The following is a 23,548-nucleotide window of genomic DNA, read 5'->3' on the forward strand; positions in this document are numbered from 1 at the left end:
ATGGTATTAGTCTTTCTCTGACTGGTTTATTTCACTTATCATTATATTTTCTAGCTCCCTCCATATCATTGCGAATAACAAGATTTCATTCTTTTTTATGGCTAATATTCCAGTGTGCACACGTGTGTGTGCGCATGTGTGCATGCGCACACGCACGCGCACACACCCACACACACCCACACACACACACCTTCTTTATCCAGTCATCGGCTGATGGACATTTGGGCTGTCCCCATATTTTGGCTATTATAAATAATGCTGCTATAAACATCAGGGTGCATGTATCCCTTTGAATTAGTATTTTTGCATTCTTTGGGTAAATACCTAGTAGTGCAATTGCTGGAACATAGGTTAGTTCCACTTTTAACTTTTTGCGGAACCTCCATACTATTTTCCACAGTGTTTGCATCAGTTTGCATTCCCACCAACAATGCAAGAGGGTTCCCCTTCCTCCACATCCTAGCCAACGCCTGTTGTTTCTTGTGTTGTTGATTTTAGCCATTCTAACAGGCGGGGGGTGGGGGGAATATCTCATTGCAGTTTTGAGTTGCATTTCCCTGATAAGCGATTATGAACCTCTTTTCATGTGTCTGTTGGGCATCTGTGTATCTTCTCTGGAGAAATGTTTGTTCATGTCTTCTGCCCATTTTTATTTTATTTTTTTAAGAGTTTATTTACTTGACAGGCAGAGAGAGAGAGAGCATAAGCAGGGGGAGTGACAGAGGGAGAGGGAGAAGCAGGCTCCCTGCTGAGCAAGGAGCCCGATGTGGGGCTCGATCCCAGGACCCTGAGATCATGACTTGAGCTGAAGGCAGACACTTAACTGACTGAGCCACTGAGGCACCCCCTTCTGCCCATTTTTAAATTGGATTTGTTTTTTGGGTGTTCAGTTTTGTAAGTTCTTTATATATTTTGGATACCAACCTTTTACTGGCTAGGCCATTTGGAAATATCTTCTCCCATTCTGTAGGTTGTTTTTTAATTTCATTGATTGTTTACTTCACTGTGCAGACGCTTTTTATTTTGATGTAGTCCCAACAGTTTAGTTTTGCTTTTGCTTCCCTTGCCTCAGGAGACATATCTAGTAAGAAACTGGTATGGCCGATGTCAAAGAGGTTACTGCCTATGCTCTCTTCTAGGATTTTTATGATCTCAGGTCTCAAATTTAGGTCTTTAATCCACTTTGAGTTTATTTTCATGTATGGTGAAAGAGAATGGTCCAGTTTCATTCTTTTGCATGTAGCTGTCCAGTTTTCCCAACACCATTTGTTGAAGAGACTATCTTTTTCCCATTAGATATTCTTTCCTGTTTTGTTGAAGATTAACTGACCATATAGTTGTGAGCTCATTTCTGGGTTTTCTATTCTGTTCCATTGATCTATGTGTATATTTTTGTGCCAGGACCACACTCTTTTGATTACTACAGCTTTGTAGTAAAACTTAATGCTGGAGTTGTGGTGCCTCCAGGTTTGCTTTTCTTTTCCAAGATTGCTTTGTCTATTTGGGGTCTTTTGTGGTTCTATACAAATTTTAGGATTGTTTCTTCTAGTTTTATGAAAAACACTATTGGTATTTTGATAGGGATTGCATTAAATGTGTAGATTGCTTTGGGTAATATAGACATTTAAACAATATTTGTTCTTCCAATCCATGAGCATGGAATGTCTTTCCATTTCTTCATATCATCTTCAGTTTCTTTCATCATTATTTTATAGTTTTCAGAATACAGGTCTTTATGTCTTTGGTTAGGTTTATTTGTAGGTATCTTATTATTTTTGGTGTGATTGTAAATGGGACTGATTCCTTAATTTCTCTTTCTTCATTATTGGTGTACAGAAATGTAACAGATTTCTGTATGTTGACTTTGTATCCTGCAACTTTACTGAACTCATGTATCAGTTCTAGAGTCTTTTGGGGTTTCTATACAGAGTATCATGTCATCTGCAAATAGTGAAAATTTCACTTCTTCCTTACCAATTTGGATGCCTTTTATTTCTTTTTGTTGTCTGATTGCTGTGGCTAAGACTTCTACTACTATGCTGAATAAAAGTTGTGTGAGTGGCCATCCCTGTCTTTTTCCTGACTGTAGAGGAAAAGCTCCCAGTTTTTCCCCATTTAGGATAGTGTTAGCTGTGGGTTTTTCATATATGGCCTTTATTATTTTGAGGTATGTTGCCTCTAAACCTACTTTTGTTGAGGGTTTTTTTTTATCACAAATGGGTTGTACTTTGTCAAATGCCTTTTCTGTATCTATTGAAACGATCACATGGTTTTTGTCCTTTCTCTTATTAATGTAATGTACCATGTTGATTTGAAAATATTGAACCACCCTTGCAGCAAACCAGGAATAAATTTTTTTTAATGTATTGTTGGATTCAGTTTGCTAGCGTTTTGTTGAGGACTTTTGCATCTATGTTCATCAGAGACATTGGCCCATAGTTATTTTTTAGTGTTGCCTTTATCTGGTTTTGGTATCATGGTAATGCTGGCCTCACAGAATGAATTTGAAGTTTTCCTTTTGTTTCTATTTTTTTTGAATAGTTTGAGAAAATAGGTATTTACTCTTCTTTAAATATTTGGTAGAATTTACTTGTGAAGCCATCTGGTCCTGGAGTTTTGTTTGTTGGATGTTTTTGATTACTGATTCAATTTCCTGGCTGGTTATTGGTCTCTCCAAATTTTCTACTTCTTCCTGTCTCAGTTTTGGTAACTTAATATGTTTTTAGGAATTTATCCATCTCTCCTAGGATGTCCAATTTGTTGGTATATAGTTTTTCATAATATTCTAACTATTTCTGTGGTGTTGGCTTTTATTTCTCCTCTTTCATTTGTGATTTTACTGAATTGAGACCTTTCTCTTTTTTTCTTGATAAGCCTGGCTAGAGGTTTATCAATTTTTTCAAAGAACCAGTTCCGGGTTTCATTGATCTGTTCTATTGTTTTTTTGTCATTTCTATATCATTTATTCCTGCTCTGCTCTTTATTATTTCCTCCCTTCTGCTGGTTTTAGGTTTTATGTGTTGTTCTTTTTCTCGCTCCTTTAGGTGTAAGGTTAGGTTGAGATTTTTTCTTGCTTCTTGAGGTAGGCCTGTTTTGCTATATACTTCTGTCTTAGAACGACTTTTGCTTTATCCCAAAGGTTTTGGACCCTCGCATTTTCATTTTCATTTCTTTGCGTGTACTTTTTAATTTCTTCTTTTATGTCCTTTTGACCCATTCATTGTTTAGTAGCATGTTATTTAATCTCCATGTATTTGTGTTCTTTCCAGAGTTTTTCTTGTGCTTGACTTCTAATTTCATAGTTTTGTGGTCAGAAAAGGTGCATAATAGGACTTCAATTTTCTTGAATTGGTTGAGGCCTGTATTGTGGCCTAATATGTAATTTATTTTGGAGAATGTTCTCTGTGCACTTGAAAAGAATGTGTATTCTGCTGTTTTAGGATGGAATGTTCCAAATATATGTGTTAAATCCATCTATTCCAGAGTGTAATGCGAAGCCATTGTTTCCTTGTTGATTTTTTTGTTTAGATAATCTGTCCATTTAGTAAGTGAGTTGTTAAAGTCCCCTACTGTTATTGTATTATTATTGATTAGTTCCTTTATGTTTGTTATTGCTTTATGTATTTGGGTGCTCCCATGTTGGGTGCATAAATATTTAAACAATCATTCTATCTTCTTTTGGATTGTCCCCTTTATTATTATATAGTGTTCTTCTTTGTCTCTTTTTAGTGTTTGTTTTAAAGTCTAGTTTGTCTGATATAACTATTGCTACTCTGTCTTCCTTTTGACATCCATTTGCATGATAGATGTTTCTCTATCCCCTCACTTTCAATCTACAGGTGTCTTTAGGTCTAAAATGAGTCTCTTGTAGGCAGCATATAGAGGGGTCTTGTTTTGTTTTGTTTTAACCATCCTGACACCCTATGTCTTTTGGAGCATTTATTGCTATTTTATTACTTGTTTTGTGGTGGTGTCTGGAGATTTTATCTGATCTTTTCTTACCTTTTTTTTCATGGTTTACTGGTTTTCTTTAGTAATATATTTGGATTTCTTTCTCTTTATTCTTTCCATACTTATTAGTTTTGATTTGTGGTTATCATTAGGTTTGTATATAGCATCTTCTGCATATAGTATTCTATATGAAGCTGATGGTTAAGTTTCAACCCATTCTTTAAACTTCTCCTTGCATGTTTTAGGTATAAGGTGTCATATTTTACATCCTTCTATTTTGTGAATTTCTTGACTGATTTCTTATTGAAATATTCATTTTTACTGCTTTTGTGTTTCCTACTTTCACACTGTCACTTTTGGTCTTTCTTTTCCATTCATAGAGTCCCCTTTAGTATTTCTTGCAGGGCCAGTTTAATGGTCATGAACTTCTTTAATTTTTGTCTGTGAGACTATTTCTTCTTCTATTTTGAATGTTAGCCTTGCTGGATAGAGTATTCTTGGCTGCAGATTTTTCCCATTCAGCATTTTGAAGATATCATTCCACTCCCTTCTGGCTTGGAGAGTTTCTGATAAAAAAAATCTGCTGAAAGTCTTATAGATGTTCTTTTAAGTAACTGTCCTCTTTTGTCTTGATGCTTTTAAGATTTCTCCTTATCACTATATTTTGCCAGTTTAATTAAAATATGTCTTGGTGTGGATCTGCTTTTGTTGATTTTGATGGGGATTCTCTGTGCCTCCTGAATCTGGGTGTTTCCTTCCCCATATTAGGGAAGTTTTCAGCTATTATAAAATATAATATAAAATTTCTGCCCCCTTTTCTCTTTCTTCTTTGGGATTCTCATAATATGAATGCTATTACGTCTGATGGGGTCACTAAGTTCCCTCAGTCTATTCTCATTTTGCATAATTCTTTTTTTTGTTCAGCTTCATTGTTTTCCATTACTTTGTCTTCTAGATCACTAATTTGTTCCTCTGCTTCTTCCAGCCTGCTGTTCATTGCACGAAGCATGTTTCTAATCTTATTTATTGCACTCTTCATCTCTGATTCTTTTCGGACTCTTTCATCTCTGTGGCAAGGGTCTCACTGATGTCTTTTATTATTTTCTCAAGTCCAGTGAGTATCCTTTTGATCACTGCTTTAAATTCTCCATCAGGCATGTTACTTAATCTGTTTCACTTAGATCTCTGTCTGTGGCCTTATTTTGTCCTTTCATTTGGGATAATTCCTCTGTCTTCTCATTTTGTCTAAGTCTCTGTGTGCTTCTGTGTGTTAGAAAGGACAGTTATGTCTCCTGCTCCTGAACATTATGACCTTATGAAGAAGAGTTCATGTAGTGCCCAGGGCCTGATTCTTCAGAGAAAGTCTCCAATGTGTGCTACCTGTGCTCTGTCTGCTCTGTCCTTCAAGCTAGTCATCTGCAGAGGCTCACCTTGCCTATTGTGGGCAATGTTCGGTCCCTGGCCTGAATATGGGTGAGTTTTAACTCGTGTGTTCTGGTCTGCTTGTGATATAAGACCTGAAATCACCTCCACCAGAACTGAGGCCGTGAAAAACTCTGGTCGGGAGACGTGGTGTGGGCATGGGTTTGTGCTGGTTTTCTTGGGGAGGGGACTGCAATGCTGGCAGGTAGGAAAACCTAACTTAGAAGGGCATTTCCACCAGAGCACCAAAGGGTGGGGCTTAGCGTAAACAAGTTAGGTAGCCAGTGTTGGTGCTATGCTGCTTCCTACAGGAAGTCCTATGCTTATACTGAAGGGAGGGAAATGTCACTGGCCAGCTCCTTTTTTCCTAGAGAGGCCTCTCCATGAATGCTGCCTTATGGGGACATGCTCTGAGAAGGCAAATAATCTCCCTACTCTGTGCCTCAGGTACTCTTCAGATCACTGTTTTCACACTGTATGTCCTTGGGTTGTTTCCCTGCCTTCTCTCCAGGAGCAGTCCAGCCCTCCGACACTTAAAACTTCAGGTTTTAAGCCGCTCAGGTTGCAAGAACTCATGAAATTCAGCCCCTCTCACTTTCAAAGACTTGTGCATTCCTATGTGCTCCTTTCTTGCCCTTTTCTGCAACCATGGTTCCCTCCCCTCCACAGCAGCCAGGATCCATTTCTCCCCTAAACCACATCTCTATACTTCTTACCTTCTTCAGTGTGGCCTCATCACTACCTTCAGTTGTGGAGTGTGTTCTGCCAGTCTTCAGGTTGACTTCTGGGGTATTTAGGATTATTTTATAGTTATCTAGTTGTATTCATAGGATGAAGCAAGCCTAGCCCTCTTACTTTGCTGCCTTCTACCCCTCCCTTCATTCTGAAAGGAGAGTTTTGCTAGATATAGACTTCTTGATTGACAGTTTTTTATTTTAGGACTTCATATCATCCTACTGTTTTTTGGCCTCCAAGATTTCTGAGAAATCTGATAATCTTACTGAGGATCCCTTGTACATTATGAGGAACTTTTTTCTTGTTGCTTTCAAGAGTCTTTGTCTTTTGGAAGTTTTATTATAATGTGTTTTGATGTGGGTCTCTTTGAGTTTTTCCTACTTTAAATTCATTGAGTTTACTGGATTTGTAGATCCATGTCTCTCCTTAAATTCCGGAAGTTTCAGTCACTGTTTCTTGAGTCTCTCTGCACGTTTTTCTCTCTTCTCCCTATGGAACTCCTATAATGTGTATATTGCTCTGCTTGATTGCATCCCATATTTATAATCATCATGATCAATATTAAGAAACAATTTCTAATGCATGAAATTCTCTAATAATGATATTACATTAAATGGACCAGTTATGACTAAGATTTCTTGATGCTTTCAGACATGATTTAGGGATAAAGGAAAACAGGAACCAATAGTATAGGCTTAACACAATTACCAGAAATACCAGATTACTAAGAACCATAAACATATAAGAAATACAGCAAAGTGAGGAGTTTCTACAGTAAAGGAATACCAATGATAGGTAACGTAGCTTAATTCAACTATATGCCAAATACTCTGGAATATGTAAGAACCATGTGACACAAGAACCAACACCTCTCCACTGCCTCCAGAGAGCTTACATTTTTACTGTAGAGGGAAAATTCACCTGACAAATTAAGATTTAGCATATTAAAAAAAAGAGAGAAAAAGTGGAAATTAGATGTATGGTACAGAAATTAAATGCTCGGGAAAATAAATGTCCACATGCATATTGAATGTCTCTGTCACACAGACGGAAGTAAAAACTGGTGGGAACAGAAACTAAATGTACAGGAAAGCAGGGAGAGGGGGATATTAAGGGAGTTCCTAGAAAAGACTTCTCTATTTTCTGGGAAATTTAAGTTTAAAATAGGTAGAGAGACTGAGGAGATCTGTGAGGAACACAGAAAGGGCAGTTAGTCAGGGACACTTAAGACTGATGAGCGGTGTTCACAAAACACAAATTTGTATGGCATCAACCCATCTGGTTACATAAGTTGTGTCCAGTAGTGATTCCGAGGCTGTGTATGAATAGAATAGGATGGAATAAATGGTTGGATTAACCCATGAACTGAAATGTATTGGGACAGATGGGGCAGCAAAGTAAGAGAGGGCGCCTGGGTGGCTCAGTTGGTTAAGCGACTGCCTTCGGCTCAGGTCATGATCCCAGAATCCTGGGATCGAGTCCCACATCAGGCTCCTTGCTGAGCAGGAAGCCTGCTTCTCCCTCTGACCCTCCCCCCTCTCATGTACTCTCTCTCTCTCATTCTCGCTCTCTCAAATAAATAATCTTTAAAAAAAAAGTAAGAGAGAAAAAGTAAAGAAGTAAGCAAGAAAGGAAACGGATGTGATCATTTAAGCAGCCTAGAAAGGACAGGCTCAGAACTAAAGCCAGGAAACACTGAGACTGCAAGAGAAAGGAAGGTCAGGAGACTGGAGGTCTTATCAAAGAAAGGCATAATGGAAAATAGGTTGTACGGAAGTTGGAAAGAGAGGAGGTTATGTTCAAACAGGTGGATATTAATGAGATTTTACTGGTATAAATGTGCTGGGTGATAATCAGAATCAGATAAGATCTAGGTGGCTGAACTGCAGAGGAGTTAGGGAGGTTAAATTTGTGAAACTAGACTATTGGTGGCATAGAGAGAAAGAAAATGAACTAGACAAGGTAAGAGAATGGCTATGAGGTCAACATACAACATTCACAAATAGGAGTCAAGGTAGATGGGAGTCTCAAAGTAAGAAGGGTGTTATATGAGCTAATGGGCTAAGGCTAGAGTTAGTATTAAGTGTAATAAAAAGTTAGAGTGTGTTACTTTTGTAACTTGAGTCTCAAGTATATGATTAAACTAAAAACTATCCCCTAGTGTTGGTGATTAGTTTTATAATTTTCAAAGTAAATTTATGTGACTTAAGAGATTAAGTTTTATGATGTTAGCTAGTGAAGCTAACATAAAAACTAATTATCTAGGGGCACCTGGGTGGCTCAGTCAGTTAAGAGTCTGCCTTCAGCTCAGGTCATGATCCCAGAATCCCAGGACTGAGCCCTGCATCAGGCTCCCTGCTCAGCAGGGAGTCTGCTTCTCCCTCTGACCCTCCCCCCACTCATGCTCTCTCTCTCTCACATAAATAAATAAAATCTTTTTTTAAAAAAATTGTCTAGGAGAGGAGTCCAAGATGGTGGAGGAGTAGGAGACCTTAGTTTCATCTGGTCCCAGGAATTCAGCTAGATAGCTACCAAATCATTCTGAACACCTGCAAATTCAACTGGAGATCAAAGAAAAGAAGAGCTGCAACTCTACAGAGAAACGACCACTTTCTGCAAGGTAGGAGGTGCGGAGAAGCAAATCTGAGGTGATATATGGGAAGACAGACCGCGGGGGGAGGGAGCATTCATAAGCCAGCTACCAGCAAGTGATATAGCAGTGGAGTGCAAAATCAGTACTTTTAGAAGTCTGTTCTGGTGAGGGACGTCCTGCCTGAGAGGCGCTCAGGTGGCGAAGCAGGGGTGGAACACTTGCTGGGACAGTGTGGTCTCAGGATCCCTAGGGTCACAGGAAGACTGGGTGCCTGAGTGCAGCAGAGCTCCCAAGGCATCGGAGCAGGGAAGCCAGGTGCAATCTGCAAGCCCAGGAGTGGGCTCTCAGCTAGGAGTTCCCATAAACCATGAACCACGGCATGATCAGGGGATTGCTCCCTAAGCAGGGGCCCAGCAAGTGGCAGAAACAGTGAGAACCCCTTCCTCCCTGGGAGGAACGGCATGGGAGCGTGCTACATGAGTCTTAAGGATTTGGAGACTCGAAACGGGGTCATGTGCCTGAGTTAGAAACACTTAGTCATAGGCTGGAGCACAGAGTGCGGATGGAGACCAGGGAGACAGGAGTGATTGACTGCTTTCTCTGAGGGCACACTGAGGAGTGGAGCCCCAAGTTTTTGGCTCCAGGGCTGGAGATTGGGAGGTTGCCATTTTCAATCCCATCTTCTAAAAGCTGCATGGAAAAGCTTCAGGGAACAAAAGCCACACAGAGGAGATTACTTAGACTGGCCCCCTGGCAAGGGCGGTGCAATTCCTCCTGGGGCAAAGGCTCTTGAAAATCAAAGCAACAGGCCCTTCCCCGAGAAAATCAGCAAGAACATCCAGCCAACACCAACTTTACCAATCACTGAGAACTGCAAAACTCCAGTACTAGGGGAATACAGTACATGGAATTCATGGCTTTTCCCCGATTCTTTAGTCTTTCAAGTTTAATTTTTTTCTTTCCTTTTTCAACCAATTTCTTATTTTATCAACTCCTTTTTAAAATCATTTTTAATTTTCATTTTTACAGTTATATTCTATCCCTTATTGTATTTAATTTTATTTTTGTATATATAAGTTTTTCTTTCTTTACAATTTTGGGATGCAATTATCTCTAATGGACTAAAATACACCCAAAATCTAATGTATGGCTCTGTTCTATTCACCTGTCTGATCATATTCTTTTTTCTTTTGTAAAGTCCTTTTAAATTTTCATATTTACAATTATATTCTATCCTTTCAATGTATTTAATTTTATTTTAGTATATATATGTTTTTCTTTACAATTTCGAGATGTAGTTTCTTCTAACAAACCAACCAAAATACACTCAGGATATGGTGTATTGTTCTGTTCTGTTCACCTGTCTGCTTATATGCCTTCCTTTTTGTTGTTGTTTTTTTCTCTTTTGTTTTTTCTTGTCTTTTAATTTTTATTTTTACAGTTACCTTCTATCATTTCATTGTATTTAACTTTATTTTTGTCTATATGTAAGTTTTTCTTTCTTTACAATTTTCGGATCTAGATTTCTAACAAACAGACCAAAACACACACAGGATACAGGGTATTGCTCTATTCTGTTCACTTGTCTGATTATATCCTCTTTTTTTCTTTCTTTTAAATTTTTTTCAGTTTTGGGTCTCTTCTGATTTAATGTATATTTCTCTGGAGTCGTTGTTGCCATTTTAGTATTTTGTTCTCTTGTTCATCTATTCATCTCTGGACAGAATGACAAGATGGAAAAACTCACCTCAAAAAAGAACAAGAGGCAGTACTGCCAGGGACCTAATCAGTATGGACATAAGTAAGATGTTGGAACTAGAGTTCAGAATAACGACTATAAATATACTAGCTGGGCTTCAAAAAAAGCATAGAAGACACTAGAGAATCCTTTCGGGAAAAATAAAAGAACTAAAATCTAACCAGGTCGAAATCAAAAAGGCTATTAATGAGATGCAATAAAAAATGGAGGCTCTAACTGCTAGGATAAATGAGGCAGAAGAGCGAATTAAGTGATATAGAAGAGAGATAAACAACTACTGGATCACCAGGGGAAAATTCAAGAGATAAGTGATATTATAAAGCAAAACAATATTAGAATAATTGGGATCCCAGAAGAAGAGGAAAGAGAGAGAAGTGTTGAAGGTATATTGGAAAAATTACAGCAGAAAATTTCCTAATCTGGGGAAGGAAACAGGAATCCAAGTCCAAGAGGCACAGAGAACCCCCCTCAAAATCAATAAAAATAGGCCAACATCCCAACATATGATGGTGACACTTGCAAATCTCAGAGACAAGGAGAAAATCCTGAAAGCAGCTCGGGACAAGAGGTCTGTAACCTACAAGATTGGCAGCAGACCTATCCACAGAGACTGGCAGGCCAGAAAGGACTGGCATGATATATTCAGGATGCTAAATGAGAAAAATAGGCAGCCAGATAGGTTGTCATTCAAAATAGGAGTGATAAGAAGCTTCCAGGACAAACAAATTAAAAGAATGTGTAATCACCAGACCAGTCCTACAAGAAATATTAAAAAGGATCCTTTAAGCAAAGTGAGAACCCAAAGGTAACAAAGATCAGAAACGAACAGAGACAATATAAAGTAACAGTCGCTTTATAAGTAATTCAATGGCACTAAATGCATGATCTTTCAATATTTACTCTGAATGTAAATGGGCTAAATGCCCCAATCAAAAGACACAGGGTATCAGATTGGATAAAAAAGGAAGACCCAGGGCGCCTGGGTGGCTCAGTTGGTTAAGCGACTGCCTTCGGCTCAGGTCATGATCCTGCAGTCCCAGGATCGAGTGCCGCATCGGGCTCCCTGCTCGGCAGGGAGTCTGCTTCTCCCTCTGACCCTCCCCCCTCTCATGTGCTCTCTCTCTTTCATTCTTTCTCTCAAATAAATAAAATCTTTAAAAAAAAAAAAGCAAGACCCATCAATATGCTGTCTGCAAGAGACTCATTTTAGACCCAAAGACACCTCCAGATTCAAAGTGAAGGGATGGAAAACCATATATCATGCTAATGGACATCAAAAGAAAGCTGGGGTGGCAATCCTTATATCAGACAAATTAGATTTTAAACCAAAGACTGTGATAAGAGATGAGGAAGGACACTATATCATACTTAAAGGGTCTATCCAACAGGAAGATCTAACAATTATAAATATTTATGCCCCTAGTATAGGAGCAGCCAATTATATAAGCCAATTAATAACAAAATTAAAGAAGTACATCAATAATAATACAATAATACTAGGGGACTTTAACACCCAACTCACTTCAATGGACAGATCATCTAAGCAAAAGATCAACAAGGAAACAAGGGCTTTCAGTGACACACTGGACCAGATGGACCTCACAGATGTATTCAGAACATTCCCTCCTAAAGCAATAGAATACACATTCTTCTCAAGTGCACATGGAACATTCTCCAGAACAGATCACATCCTGGGTCACAGATCAGGTCTCAACTAGTAGCAAAAGATTGGGATCATTCCCTGAATATTTTCAGTCCATAATGCTCTGAAACTGGAATTCAGTCACAAGAGGAAATTTGGAAAGTACTCAAATACATGGAGACTAAAGAGCATCCTACTAAAGAATGAATGGGTCAACCAGGAAATTAAAGAAGAATTTAAAAAATTCATGGAAACAAATGAAAATGAAAACACTACTGTTCAAAACCTATGGAATGCAACAAAGTCAGTCCTAAGAGGGCAGTATATAGCAATAGAAGTCTTTCTCAAGAAACAAGAAAGGTCTTGGGGAGCCTGGGTGGCTCAGTCATTGAGCGTCTGCCTTCGGCTCAGGTCATGATCCCAGGGTCCTGGCATCGAGCCCTGCATCGGTTTCCTGCTCAGCGGGAAGCCTGCTTCTCCCTCTCCCTCTCCCCCTGCTTGTGTTCCCTCTCTCACTGTGTCTCTGTCAAATAAATAAATAAATAAAATCTTTAAAAAAAAAAAAAAAGAAACAAGAAAGGTCTCAAATACACGTCCTAATGTTACACCCAAAGGAACTGAAGAAAAAACAGCGGATAAAGCCTAAACCCAGCAGGAGAAGAGAAATAATAAAGATCAGAGCAGAAATCAATGAAAAAGAAACCAAAAGAACAGTAGAAGAGATCAACGAAAGTAGGAACTGGTTCTTTGACAGAATTAATAAGATTGATAAACCCCTGGCCAGACTTATCAAAAAGAAAATAGAAAGGACCCAAATAAATAAAATCATGAATGAAAGAGGAGAGATCACAACCAACACCAAAGAAATACAAACAATTATAAGAACATATTATGGACAACTTTATGCCAACAAATTAGGCAATCTGGAAGAAATGGATGCATTCCTAGAGACGTATAAACTACAAAACTGAAACAGGAAGAAACAGAAAACCTGAACAGACCCATAACCAGCAAGGAAACTGAAGCAGTCATCAAAAATCTCCCAATAAGAGCCCAGGACCAGATGGCTTCCCGGGGGGAATTCTACCAAACATTTAAAGAAGAACTAATACCTATTTTTCTGAAGCTGTTTCAAAAAATAGAAATGGAATGAAAACTTCCAAACTCTTTCTATGAGGCCAGCATTACCTTGATCCCAAAACCAGACAAAGACCCCACCAAAAAGGAGAATTACAGATCAGTATCCCTAATGAACATGGATGCAAAAATTCTCACCAAAATACTCGCCAATATGATCCAACAGTACATAAAAAGGATATTCACCATGAACAAGTGGGATTTATTTCTGGGCTGCAAGGGTGGTTCAACATCCACATATCAATCATTGTGATACACTACATAAATAAAAGAAAGGACAAGAACCATATAATCCTCTCAATTGATGCAGAAAAAGCATTTGACAAAATATAGTATCCTTTCATGATTAAAACTCTTCACAGTGTAAGGATAGAGGGAACACATCTTAATATCATAAAAGCCATATATGAAAAACCCACTGAGGGCTTTTCCCCTAAGATCAGGAACATGGCACGGATGTCCACTATCACCTCTGCTGTTCAACATAGTACTAGAAGTCCTAGCCTCAGCAATCAGACAACAAAAAGAAATAAAAGGCATCCAAATCGGCAATAAAGAAGTCAAACTCTCACTCTTTGCAGATGACATGATACTCTATGTGGAAAACCCAAAAGACTCCACCACAAAATTGCTAGAACTCATACAGGAATTCAGCAAAGTGGCAGGATTAATATCAATGCACAGAAATCAGTTGCATTTCTATACACTAACAATGAGACAGAAGAAAGAATTTAAGGAGTCAATCCAATTTACAATTGCCCCCAAAACCATAAGATATGTAGGTATAAACCTAACCAAAGAGGCAAAGGATCTGTACTCAGAAAACTATAGAACACTCATGAAAGAAATCGAGGAAGACACAAAGAAATGGAAAAATGTTTCATGTTCATGAATGGGAAGAACAAATATTGTTAAAATGTCTATGCTACCTAGAGCAATCTACACATTCAATTCAATCCCTATCAAAATACAACTTTTTTCACAGAGCTGGAACAAATAATCCTAAAATTTATATGGAACCAGAAAAGACCCTGAATAGCCAAAGGAATGTTGAAAAAGAAAACCAAGCTGGTGGCATCACAATGCCAGACTTCAAGCTCTATTACAAACCTATAATCATCAAGACAGTATGGTACTGGCACAAAAACAGACACACAGAACAGAGAACCCAAAAATGGACCTTCAACTCTATGGTCAACTAATCTTCAACAAAGCAGGAAAGAATATTCAACAGAAAAAAGACGGTGTCTTCAACAGATGGTGTTGGGAAAATTGGACAGCCACACACAGAAGAATGAAACTGGACCATTCCCTTACACCATACACAAAAATAGACTCCAAATGGAAAAAGACCTAAATGTGAGACAGGACTCCATCAAAATCCTAAAGGAGAACACAGGCAGCAACCTCTTTGACCTCGGCCACAGGAACTTCTTGCTAGACACATCTCCAAAGGCAAGGGAAACAAAGGCAAAAATGAACTATTGGGACTTCATCAAGATAAAAAGCTTTTGCACAGCAAAGGAAACAATCGACAAAATCAAAAGACAACCGACAGAATGGGAGAAGATATTTGCAAATGACATATCAGATAAAGGGCTAGTATCCAAAATCTATAAAGAACTTATCAAACTCAACACCCAAAGAACAAATAATCCAATCAAGAAATGGGCAGAAGACATGAACAGACATTTTTCCAAAGAAGACAACCAAATGGCCAACAGACACATGAAAAAGTGCTCAGCATTGCTTGGCATCAGGGAAATCCAAATCAAAACCTCAATGAGATACCACCTCACACCAGTCAGAATGGCTAAAATTAACAAGTCAGGAAATGACATATGTTGGCGGGGATGCGGAGAAAGGGGAACCCTCCTATACTGTTGGTGGGAATGCAAGCTGGTTCAGCCACTCTGGAAAACAGTATGGAGCTTCCTCAAAAAGTTGAAAATAGAGCTACCATACAATCCAGCAATTGCACTACTGGGTATTTACCCCAAAGATACAAATGTAGGGATCCGAAGGGGTACGTGCACCCCGATGTTTATAGGAGCAATGTCCACAATAGCCAAACTGTGGAAAGAGCCAAGATGTCCATCGACAGATGAATGGATAAAGAAGATGTGATACACACACACACACACACACACACACACACACACACACACACACACACACTGGAATATTATGCAGCCATCAAAAAGAATGAAATCTTGCCATTTGTAATGACATGGCTGGAACTGGAGGGTATTATGCTGAGTGAAATAAGTCAATCAGAGAAAGATATATATCATAAGACCTCACTGATAATGAGGAATTCTTAATCTCAGGAAACAAACAGGGTTGCTGGAGTGGTGGGGGGTGGGAGGGATGGGGTGGCTGGGTGACAGACATTGGGGAGGGTATGTGCTATGGTGAGCACTGCGAATTGTGTAAGACTGTTGAATCACAGACCTGTACCTCTGAAACAAATAATACATTATATGTTAAGGAAAAAAAAAAAAAGAAGATAGGAGGGGAAGAATGAAGGGGGGGCAATCGGAAGGGGAGAGGAACCATGAAAGACTATGGGTGTCTGAGAAACAAACTGAGGGTTCTAGAGAGGAGGGGGGTGGGGGATGGGTTAGCCTGGTGATGGGTATTAAAGAGGGCATGTATTGCATGGAGCACTGGGTGTTATATGCAAACAATGAATCATGGAACTCTACATCAAAAACTAATGATGTGGGGCGCCTGGATGGCTCAGTCGTTAAGTGTCTGCCTTTGGCTCAGGTCATGATCCCAGGGTCCTGAGATCGAGCCCTGCATTGGGTTCCCTGCTTGGCGGGAAGCCTGCTTCTCCCTCTCCCTCACTTGTGTTCCCTCTCTCACTGTGTCTCTCTCTGTCAAATAATTAAATAAAATCTTAAAAAAAAAAAAACTAATGTAATGTACGGTGATTAACATAAATATATATATATATATATATATATATATATATATATATATATATATATAAAGAAGACATACAAATGGCCAACAGAGACATGAAAAAATGTTCAACATTACTCAGCATCAGGGAAATACAAATCAAAACTACAATGAGATACCACCTCACACCAATCAGAATGGCTAATATTAACAAGTCAGAAAACAGATGTTGGCAAGGATGTGGAGAAAGGGAAACCTTTTACACTGTTGGTCCGAATGCTGGTGCAGCCACTCTGGAAAACAGTATGGATGTTCCAGGAAAGTTGAAAACAGAGCTACCCTACAATTCAGCAATTGCACTACTGGGTATTTACCCCAAAGATACAAATGCAGTTATCCAAAGGGGCACATGCACCCTTTCATAGCAGCAATGTCCACAATAGCCAAACTATGGAAAGAGACCAGATGTCCATTGACAGATGAATGGATAAAGAAGATGTGGTATATATATATATATAAAATGGAATACTACTCAGGCATCAAAAAATGAAATCATGCCATTTGCAATGACATGGATGGAACTAGAGGGTATTATGCTAAGCGAAATAAGTCAATCAGAGAAAAACAATTATCATGTGATCTCACTGATATGTGGAGTTTAAGAAACAAAACAGAGGATCATAGAGGGAGAGAGGAAAAAATAAAACAATACGACATCAGAGAGGGAGACAAACCATAATAAACTCTTAATCATAGGAAATAAACTGAGGGGTGGAGGGATAGGGTAACTGGGTGATGGACATTAAGTAGAGCATGTTATGTAATGAGCACTGGGTATTATATAAGACTCATGAATCACTGACCTCTACCTCTGAAACCTCTACCTCTGAAACCAATAATACATTATAATTGAATTTAAATTTAAAAAATAAATTAAAAAACAAAATTGTCTAACATAAATTCCACACAGATCTCAATCAAATTATTAAGCACTCCTTTATCATTCAAATGATTCAAAGTCACATTTAATGTTAAAATTCAATTTGGCCAAATACAAAACAGACCTGAATTTTTCAATTATTTTTTAATGAGGCATGTATAAAACATTCGGATATAAACTTAAAGACAGCTTTAAAATATTTAGTATACAATGTAAATCGATTATAAATTAAAACCAACACAACTTATTTCTATTAGGTGTCTTTCAGAAATGAAACCTTGTCCTAGGACCAAGTCAGTCATTTTCTAATTGATAATGAAATAATACTTATTTGCTGAAATATGAAAAAGAAAAATAAAGTACCTTAAGGAAGGTATTTTTTAAATTTTTTGCATAAAAGATTAATATACTTATCACAATAAAGACCAAGTAAAATGGAATATCATTCAAGAAAATGGAAATAATGCATTAATGTTCATTAATATTTGCTTATATAATACCTGTAATATGTTTATCAGATTCTAATTCTAGGGATAAAATCAAATCTCAACAGAAGGCATTTTAGTAAACATGAAATCAGTATAGTTACTTACTGTATAAGAGAAGCTCTTTCAAAGTATTGAATGGCTTTTTCACAAAACTGGGTGTCAATGTAATAGGCTCCAAGCCACTCAATGACTTCAATGTTAGAGGGGAAATACCTGTACGACTGGAAAAAATACGGAATGTGACAATACAACATCAGTGGCAACGTATAATTTATACCTCAACATTTTACCTACTGAATGAATTTATCCAATGTGAAGTTTCTTAGTAAAAAAGTATGAGCTGTCATAAGTACTTTGTAAGTTTTAAAACTACAAGATTTAGAAAACTTAACATTTGTTTGACATATTTTTAAATTACCTATCAATAGCTTTTTGATGTACTGATAGATGATCTGAGACTAAGTAAGTAATAGAATTAAAAAAAGGATGAAAATCATGCTTCAAGGGAACAATGAATTTGTACTTTTAATTTTTTTATTAAATTAATCAAAAACTAACTTTATATTCCACAAATGCTTTATTTTATTTTAAATTATTCATTTAGAAACTAGTAAGCTTCTAATTTTTAAAAACTAAAAGGCCTGCTGACTGTTTTATAACAATTTGTAAAAAGCTAAAAAGAAGAAGGAAAGTAACATTACACGTACCTCATAGTAATATTGAAATGCTTGGGATTTATCTCCTTCACTATCATATAATTCTCCTAGTTTAGACAAAGCTCTAGAATCAGTTGGAACAACACTGATCAGCTGCATTAACCATTCAATAGCTTGATTGGGATCTTCCATTAATTCATATCTTGGACAATTTTAGTTAAGGATAACACAATTTTTCTAAATTCACTGATCAATAAGGAAACCTAAAAACAACATTACAGTAAAAATATTTCTTAGCCTATAGTAATGTGCTATTTAATACTGTTTACTCTAAATTTCCTCAGGGATGGGGATGAAAAATGCAGCACTGTAACACTCATGTTCCATACATGCCTTGCTTTTCCTTTTGCTTCATTACTATCCACTAAGATCAACTCCCAAATTTCTAGCAGAATTAACAGTTTGCTCTTTTATTCAAAGCACTGTCCACTGTCCAAAATTTGTCCTTAATAAAAATGCCTGAAAATTGTGTTCAATTATTCTGCCTCTCTTAAAATGTTCAAAGATTAAGGGAAGAGTTTCCATGTATTTTCCTGGAGTTTTCTCTAATTAGATTACAAACCCCAAATTAGGAGTTCGTTTTTGTAGATTTTGTGCCTAGTAAATCCTCTGCATATTATCAAATAATTTATTCCCACCATACTTATTGACTATTTTTATATTAAATGTCTCAGTGAAATGAAAATATTCCAATCCAAAGTTTTATTGAAAAAGAAGAATCTTCTGGGTTTTTTGGGTTTTTTTTTTTTAAGATTTTATTTATATATTTGAGAGAGAAAGAGAGAGAGAGAGAGAGCATGTGAGCAAGGGGAGGGGCAGAGGGAGAGGGAGAAGCAGACTCCCCGCTGAGCAAGGAGCCTGATGCAGGGCTTGATCCCAGGGCCCTGAGATCATGACCTGAGCCGAAGGCAGACACTTAACTGAATGAGCCACCCAGGTGCCCCAAGAATCTTGTTTTTAATGATGGCAAATGTGATACCATAGAGAAACATAAAAATAAGAAAATGTATTCAAACAGCCTTAAACATATCAGGTGCTTAACTAAATCCAAACTGATCATTAACTGGGCAGTATCAGATTATGACAGTGGCAATTTCAGAGAGATCAAATGGACAAAACAAAAAAGCTAAATGGAATAAACATGAAACCATCTGCTCTAAAAATAATTTTTTCATTAAAAAATGTTTTATGTCCTCTAACAAAAGTAGAGCAGATAGTATTTAAAATTATTAATGGTATACCTTATACTTTTTCCTAACATATTTCTATAAAATTTTATCAAGATAATGCTAACTTAAAAACCTACATAAGATTTTTTTTTTTTTTTGACAGAGAGATAGAGAGCACAGATAGGCAGAGTGGCAGTCAGAGGGAGAGGGAGAAGCAGGCTCTCCACCAAGCAGGGAGCCTGATGTGGGGCTCGATCCTAGGACCCTGGGATCATAACCCAAGCCGAAGGCAGACGCCTAACCACCTGAGCTACCCAGGCATCCCTCTACATAAGATTTTAACCTTGGGGTGCCTAGGTGGCTCAGTCAGGCAACCAACTCTTGATTTCAGCTCAGGTCATGATCTCAGGGTCATGGGATCAAGCCCCCTGTCAAGCTCCCCACTCAGCAGGGAGTCTGCTTCTCTCCCTCTTCCTTTGCCCACCCTCCTCTCTAAAGATAAATAAATGAAATATTTTTTTTAAAAAAAGAGAGATTTTAACCTTTCCTGGGGCACCTGGGTGGCATGGTCAATTAAGCATCTGGCTCTTGGTTTCGGCTTAGGTCATGATCTCAGGGTGGTTAAGACTGAGCCCTGTGATGGGCTCTGTGCTGAGCATGGAGTCTGCTTGAGTTTCTCTCTCCCTTTCCCTATGCCCCCCCCATGCATGCATGCACTCTCTCTCAAATAAAATCTTAAAAAAAAAAAAGATTTTGGGCGCCTGGGTGGCTCAGTCGTTAAGTGTCTGCCTTCGGCTCGGGTCATGATCCCAAGGTCCTGGGATGGAGCCCCGCATCAGGCTCCTGCTCGGCAGGAAGCCTGCTTCTTCCTCTCCTTCTCCCCCTGCTTGTGTTCCCTCTCTCGCTGTGTCTCTCTCTGTTAAATAAATAAATAAATAATCTTAAAAAAAAAAAAGATTTTAACCCTTCCCAAATATTGTTGTGAAAGCTTATTATTTTTAAAATAAGGAGAGAAATTAAGATGTTTTTCAAATACTGTCAAAGACATTAAAAACATTAACAAATTTCTGCTTTTTCAACCAATGGCAAGAAAAAAAAATCCAAACTAAAGAAAGCCAGGAGTTGTAGGAGAAACTGACACGGGAGGAATGTTTTCAATTTCAACATTCCCCAGAGTTCTAAACATAATATTGGCATATATAGCACACAGTCAATAAGTGACTACTGAGTGAATGGAATGAATGAGTGAATTCATATAAACTATTGGCTAATTTTGTAGGGTAAAGGCCTTTGAAAAGTTATACTCATTAAACCTATAGGTCAGCTAAAATAAGACAAATTAACCAAACTCAATCAACAGTACCAAGCAGTAATAAACAATATTTTCCTTTTAAATAGTAAGTTACTGCTTCAAAAATACCCTACAAGACTCAGAGTTAATACATTCTAAAGTATCTAATCTATAGCCAGTGAATAGCTTATATGTATTAAACATGTTATACTCAATTATTTCAATTATTATTTCCAAAAATTAAGAAATAATAGTTTTAACCTTTAAATAATTCCTTTTATAATGCAAATGATCTTTTAAAATCACCCAAAAAACAGACTCTTAACTATAGAGAACAAACAGATGGCTATCAGAGGGCAGGTGGGTGGGGGGATGACAGAAATAGGTGGTGGGGATTAAGGAGGGCACTTACCATGATGAGCACTGAGTAATGTATAGGATTACTGAATCAATATGCTATGCCTAGTGTTAACTAAACTGGAATTAAAATTGAAAAAAATAAAACAGGATCACTCAAATATTTTTATCACATATTAATCTGATAAGTTTTAAAATATTATCCTCATCAATTACCTAATTGGCTAAGATTATTTAATGAATTAACAACTGTCCTCAGGTTTTTCAGATAAGATACACATTTGCTATCTGGTAAAGAATTTGGGCACTGTTTCTCAGGATTGCGTGAAGTTTCAGGAAACAATCCAAAGCTTCATCGAGCCGGTTTAGCCTCTTATAGGTAAGGCCTTAGAAAGAAGAAAGAAAAAAGCTATAAGCATTATTACTGGTAGTAATTTTCTCAAAGTCACATAATAAATCCTTATATATATGTAATATTCATCCAGAAGAGAAAATAAAGATGAATAGATTTTTTTTTTAAGAAGAAGAAGGTGGAAGAGGGGATTTCCCACTAACATTTGGCAGACAACAAAACATGCTATAATGCTTTAGTGATTGTAAAGTGTGGGAGGGGAACAGGAACAGAGAAATATATCAGCAGAATACATAGTTCAGAAACGGACTCAGTTACAGAATTTAAACTCGGTGGGGACTAAGGGACTAGTAACAAAAGATGCCAGGACAACTGACTACACATGGAACAAAAAAACATAGATTCCTATTTTGAATACATTCAAAACTTACTTTAAAACTAAACAGAAAAACAAAGATGTAAAAGTATGAAAGGAAAATATAGGAAAATGATTTTATAATCTTGGGGAAGGGTAGGGCTTTGTAAAGCAATAAACAAATAAAGCCACACATTTTAAAAAAGCAAAATTTGACTACATAAAAATAGAAAAATTGTTTGACAAAAGAAATTACAAAGTTAAAAGCCAAGCAATGGACTAGGAAAAGTATTTAAAACTTATAAAGAGAATAAGTAAATATATACCTAAGCAAGAAATCTCCTGCATTAAGGCTTTTACTATTCGCTTCCCTCTGTCAGTAATGCTCTTTTCCCAGTTACCCAAATGGTCACACCCTCCCTTCCTCCAATATGACTTTAAACTCTCCTTGACTCCATCTAAAATGGCCAATTCCTCCCTGCCCCCTCTCCTCCCAACCCAGCCAGGTCTTCTTTTTGCCTCTGGCAGGAGATTAAAGACTTCTGGGGGAGGAAGGATCCAATTGGCTAACAGGCAGTTCCCCAACTACGCAGATCAGACAGACGGCCCTCTGGCAGGGTGCCAGCGCATCAACTTCACTTGTGGCCTCAGAGATCCCACTCAGCTTTTAGCTGCAAACTCCTAAATGCGAGAAGACTGGCCGGGATCATCAGACATCAGAGGAGAGTTCATGACGTGAAATACAGAGGACAAAACAAACAAGCAAACCAAAGAAAGCAAAACACACTTATTGCAGGGAGAAGAAAACTTCAAAAGAAACTTCATTAATAACCCAAGAGATAAGACACAGTATTGCATCAATGTGTTTGCCACACTGCAAACTCATGAACAGGAAGAAATGATACCCATGTCAGGTGACCTCTGACAGGCAGGGAAGGGAATAAGATGGTGGTATGCCTCTAGGTCTTACAACATTTTGTTTAAAAACAATACCTGATGTGAATATGACAAAATGTTAAAATGTGTTAAATATAGTTGGTTAGGGACATGAGTATTTATTTTTCTGTAGAATTTCTTTATGTTTGAAATTGATAATTAAAAAGGAAGGAAATGGGTTTTTTCCACCCATCAGTTTGGCAAGAGTTAAATATCCAATATTAACAGGAACTTGGGAAACCAGTCAGTCTCATATACTATGGTGGCACATAAATTGGAAAAGTCTTTTTAGAGGGCAAGAGACAACATCTATCCAAATTTTACATGTGTATAACTTTGGAATCAATTCCATTAAAAATAATTAATAATCCAAGAACCTTCTTTTCAATTTTTTGTTACCAGGAAGTCAACTCTTCTCTCTAATGAATTGGAGCTCTTTAAGCCAATTTAAAAAAAGAAAAGAGAAAAAAATTGTAAAGGAGAAAACCCAAAACAGCAATTTTGCTGGTTTTACTTACCAATATTATAAAGTGCTTCAGTACAAGAAGAATCATTTCTTAGAGCCTCTTTATAAAATTCAGCTGCCTTCTCATAATCACCATTTGCAAAAACTGTATTCCCTTTATTAGTCAGAGCTGAGGGATTATATCTATCGGAGTTCACAGCTAAATCTGCATAGCTGCTGGCTTGTGCAAATTCATTTTCCTAAATGAAATACAAAATATTTGGAGTTCATCAAATACCTTTTCTGACTGTTCTGGATTACAGACCTGATAAACAGATTTTCTGAGATTA

General features: G+C 37.5%; 1 protein-coding gene across 2 annotated transcripts in view; it reads right to left on the minus strand.

The window, feature by feature from the left end:
• IFT88 (intraflagellar transport 88) overlaps positions 1 to 23,548 on the minus strand; it is a 145,755-nt gene that overhangs the window by 45,073 nt on the left and 77,134 nt on the right. For both annotated transcript variants that reach the window (XM_027590104.1, XM_027590106.1), the window contains 4 exons: positions 23,272 to 23,458; positions 21,388 to 21,496; positions 18,285 to 18,435; positions 17,683 to 17,798 (listed from right to left, as the gene is read on the minus strand). In XM_027590104.1, coding sequence (XP_027445905.1) covers positions 17,683 to 17,798; positions 18,285 to 18,435; positions 21,388 to 21,496; positions 23,272 to 23,458 — 563 coding nt within the window. The remainder of the gene's footprint in view (positions 1 to 17,682; positions 17,799 to 18,284; positions 18,436 to 21,387; positions 21,497 to 23,271; positions 23,459 to 23,548) is intronic.

The sequence above is a fragment of the Zalophus californianus genome, chromosome 3, assembly GCF_009762305.2.
Source record: "Zalophus californianus isolate mZalCal1 chromosome 3, mZalCal1.pri.v2, whole genome shotgun sequence".
In the NCBI taxonomy this organism is placed as follows: Eukaryota; Metazoa; Chordata; class Mammalia; order Carnivora; family Otariidae; genus Zalophus; species Zalophus californianus.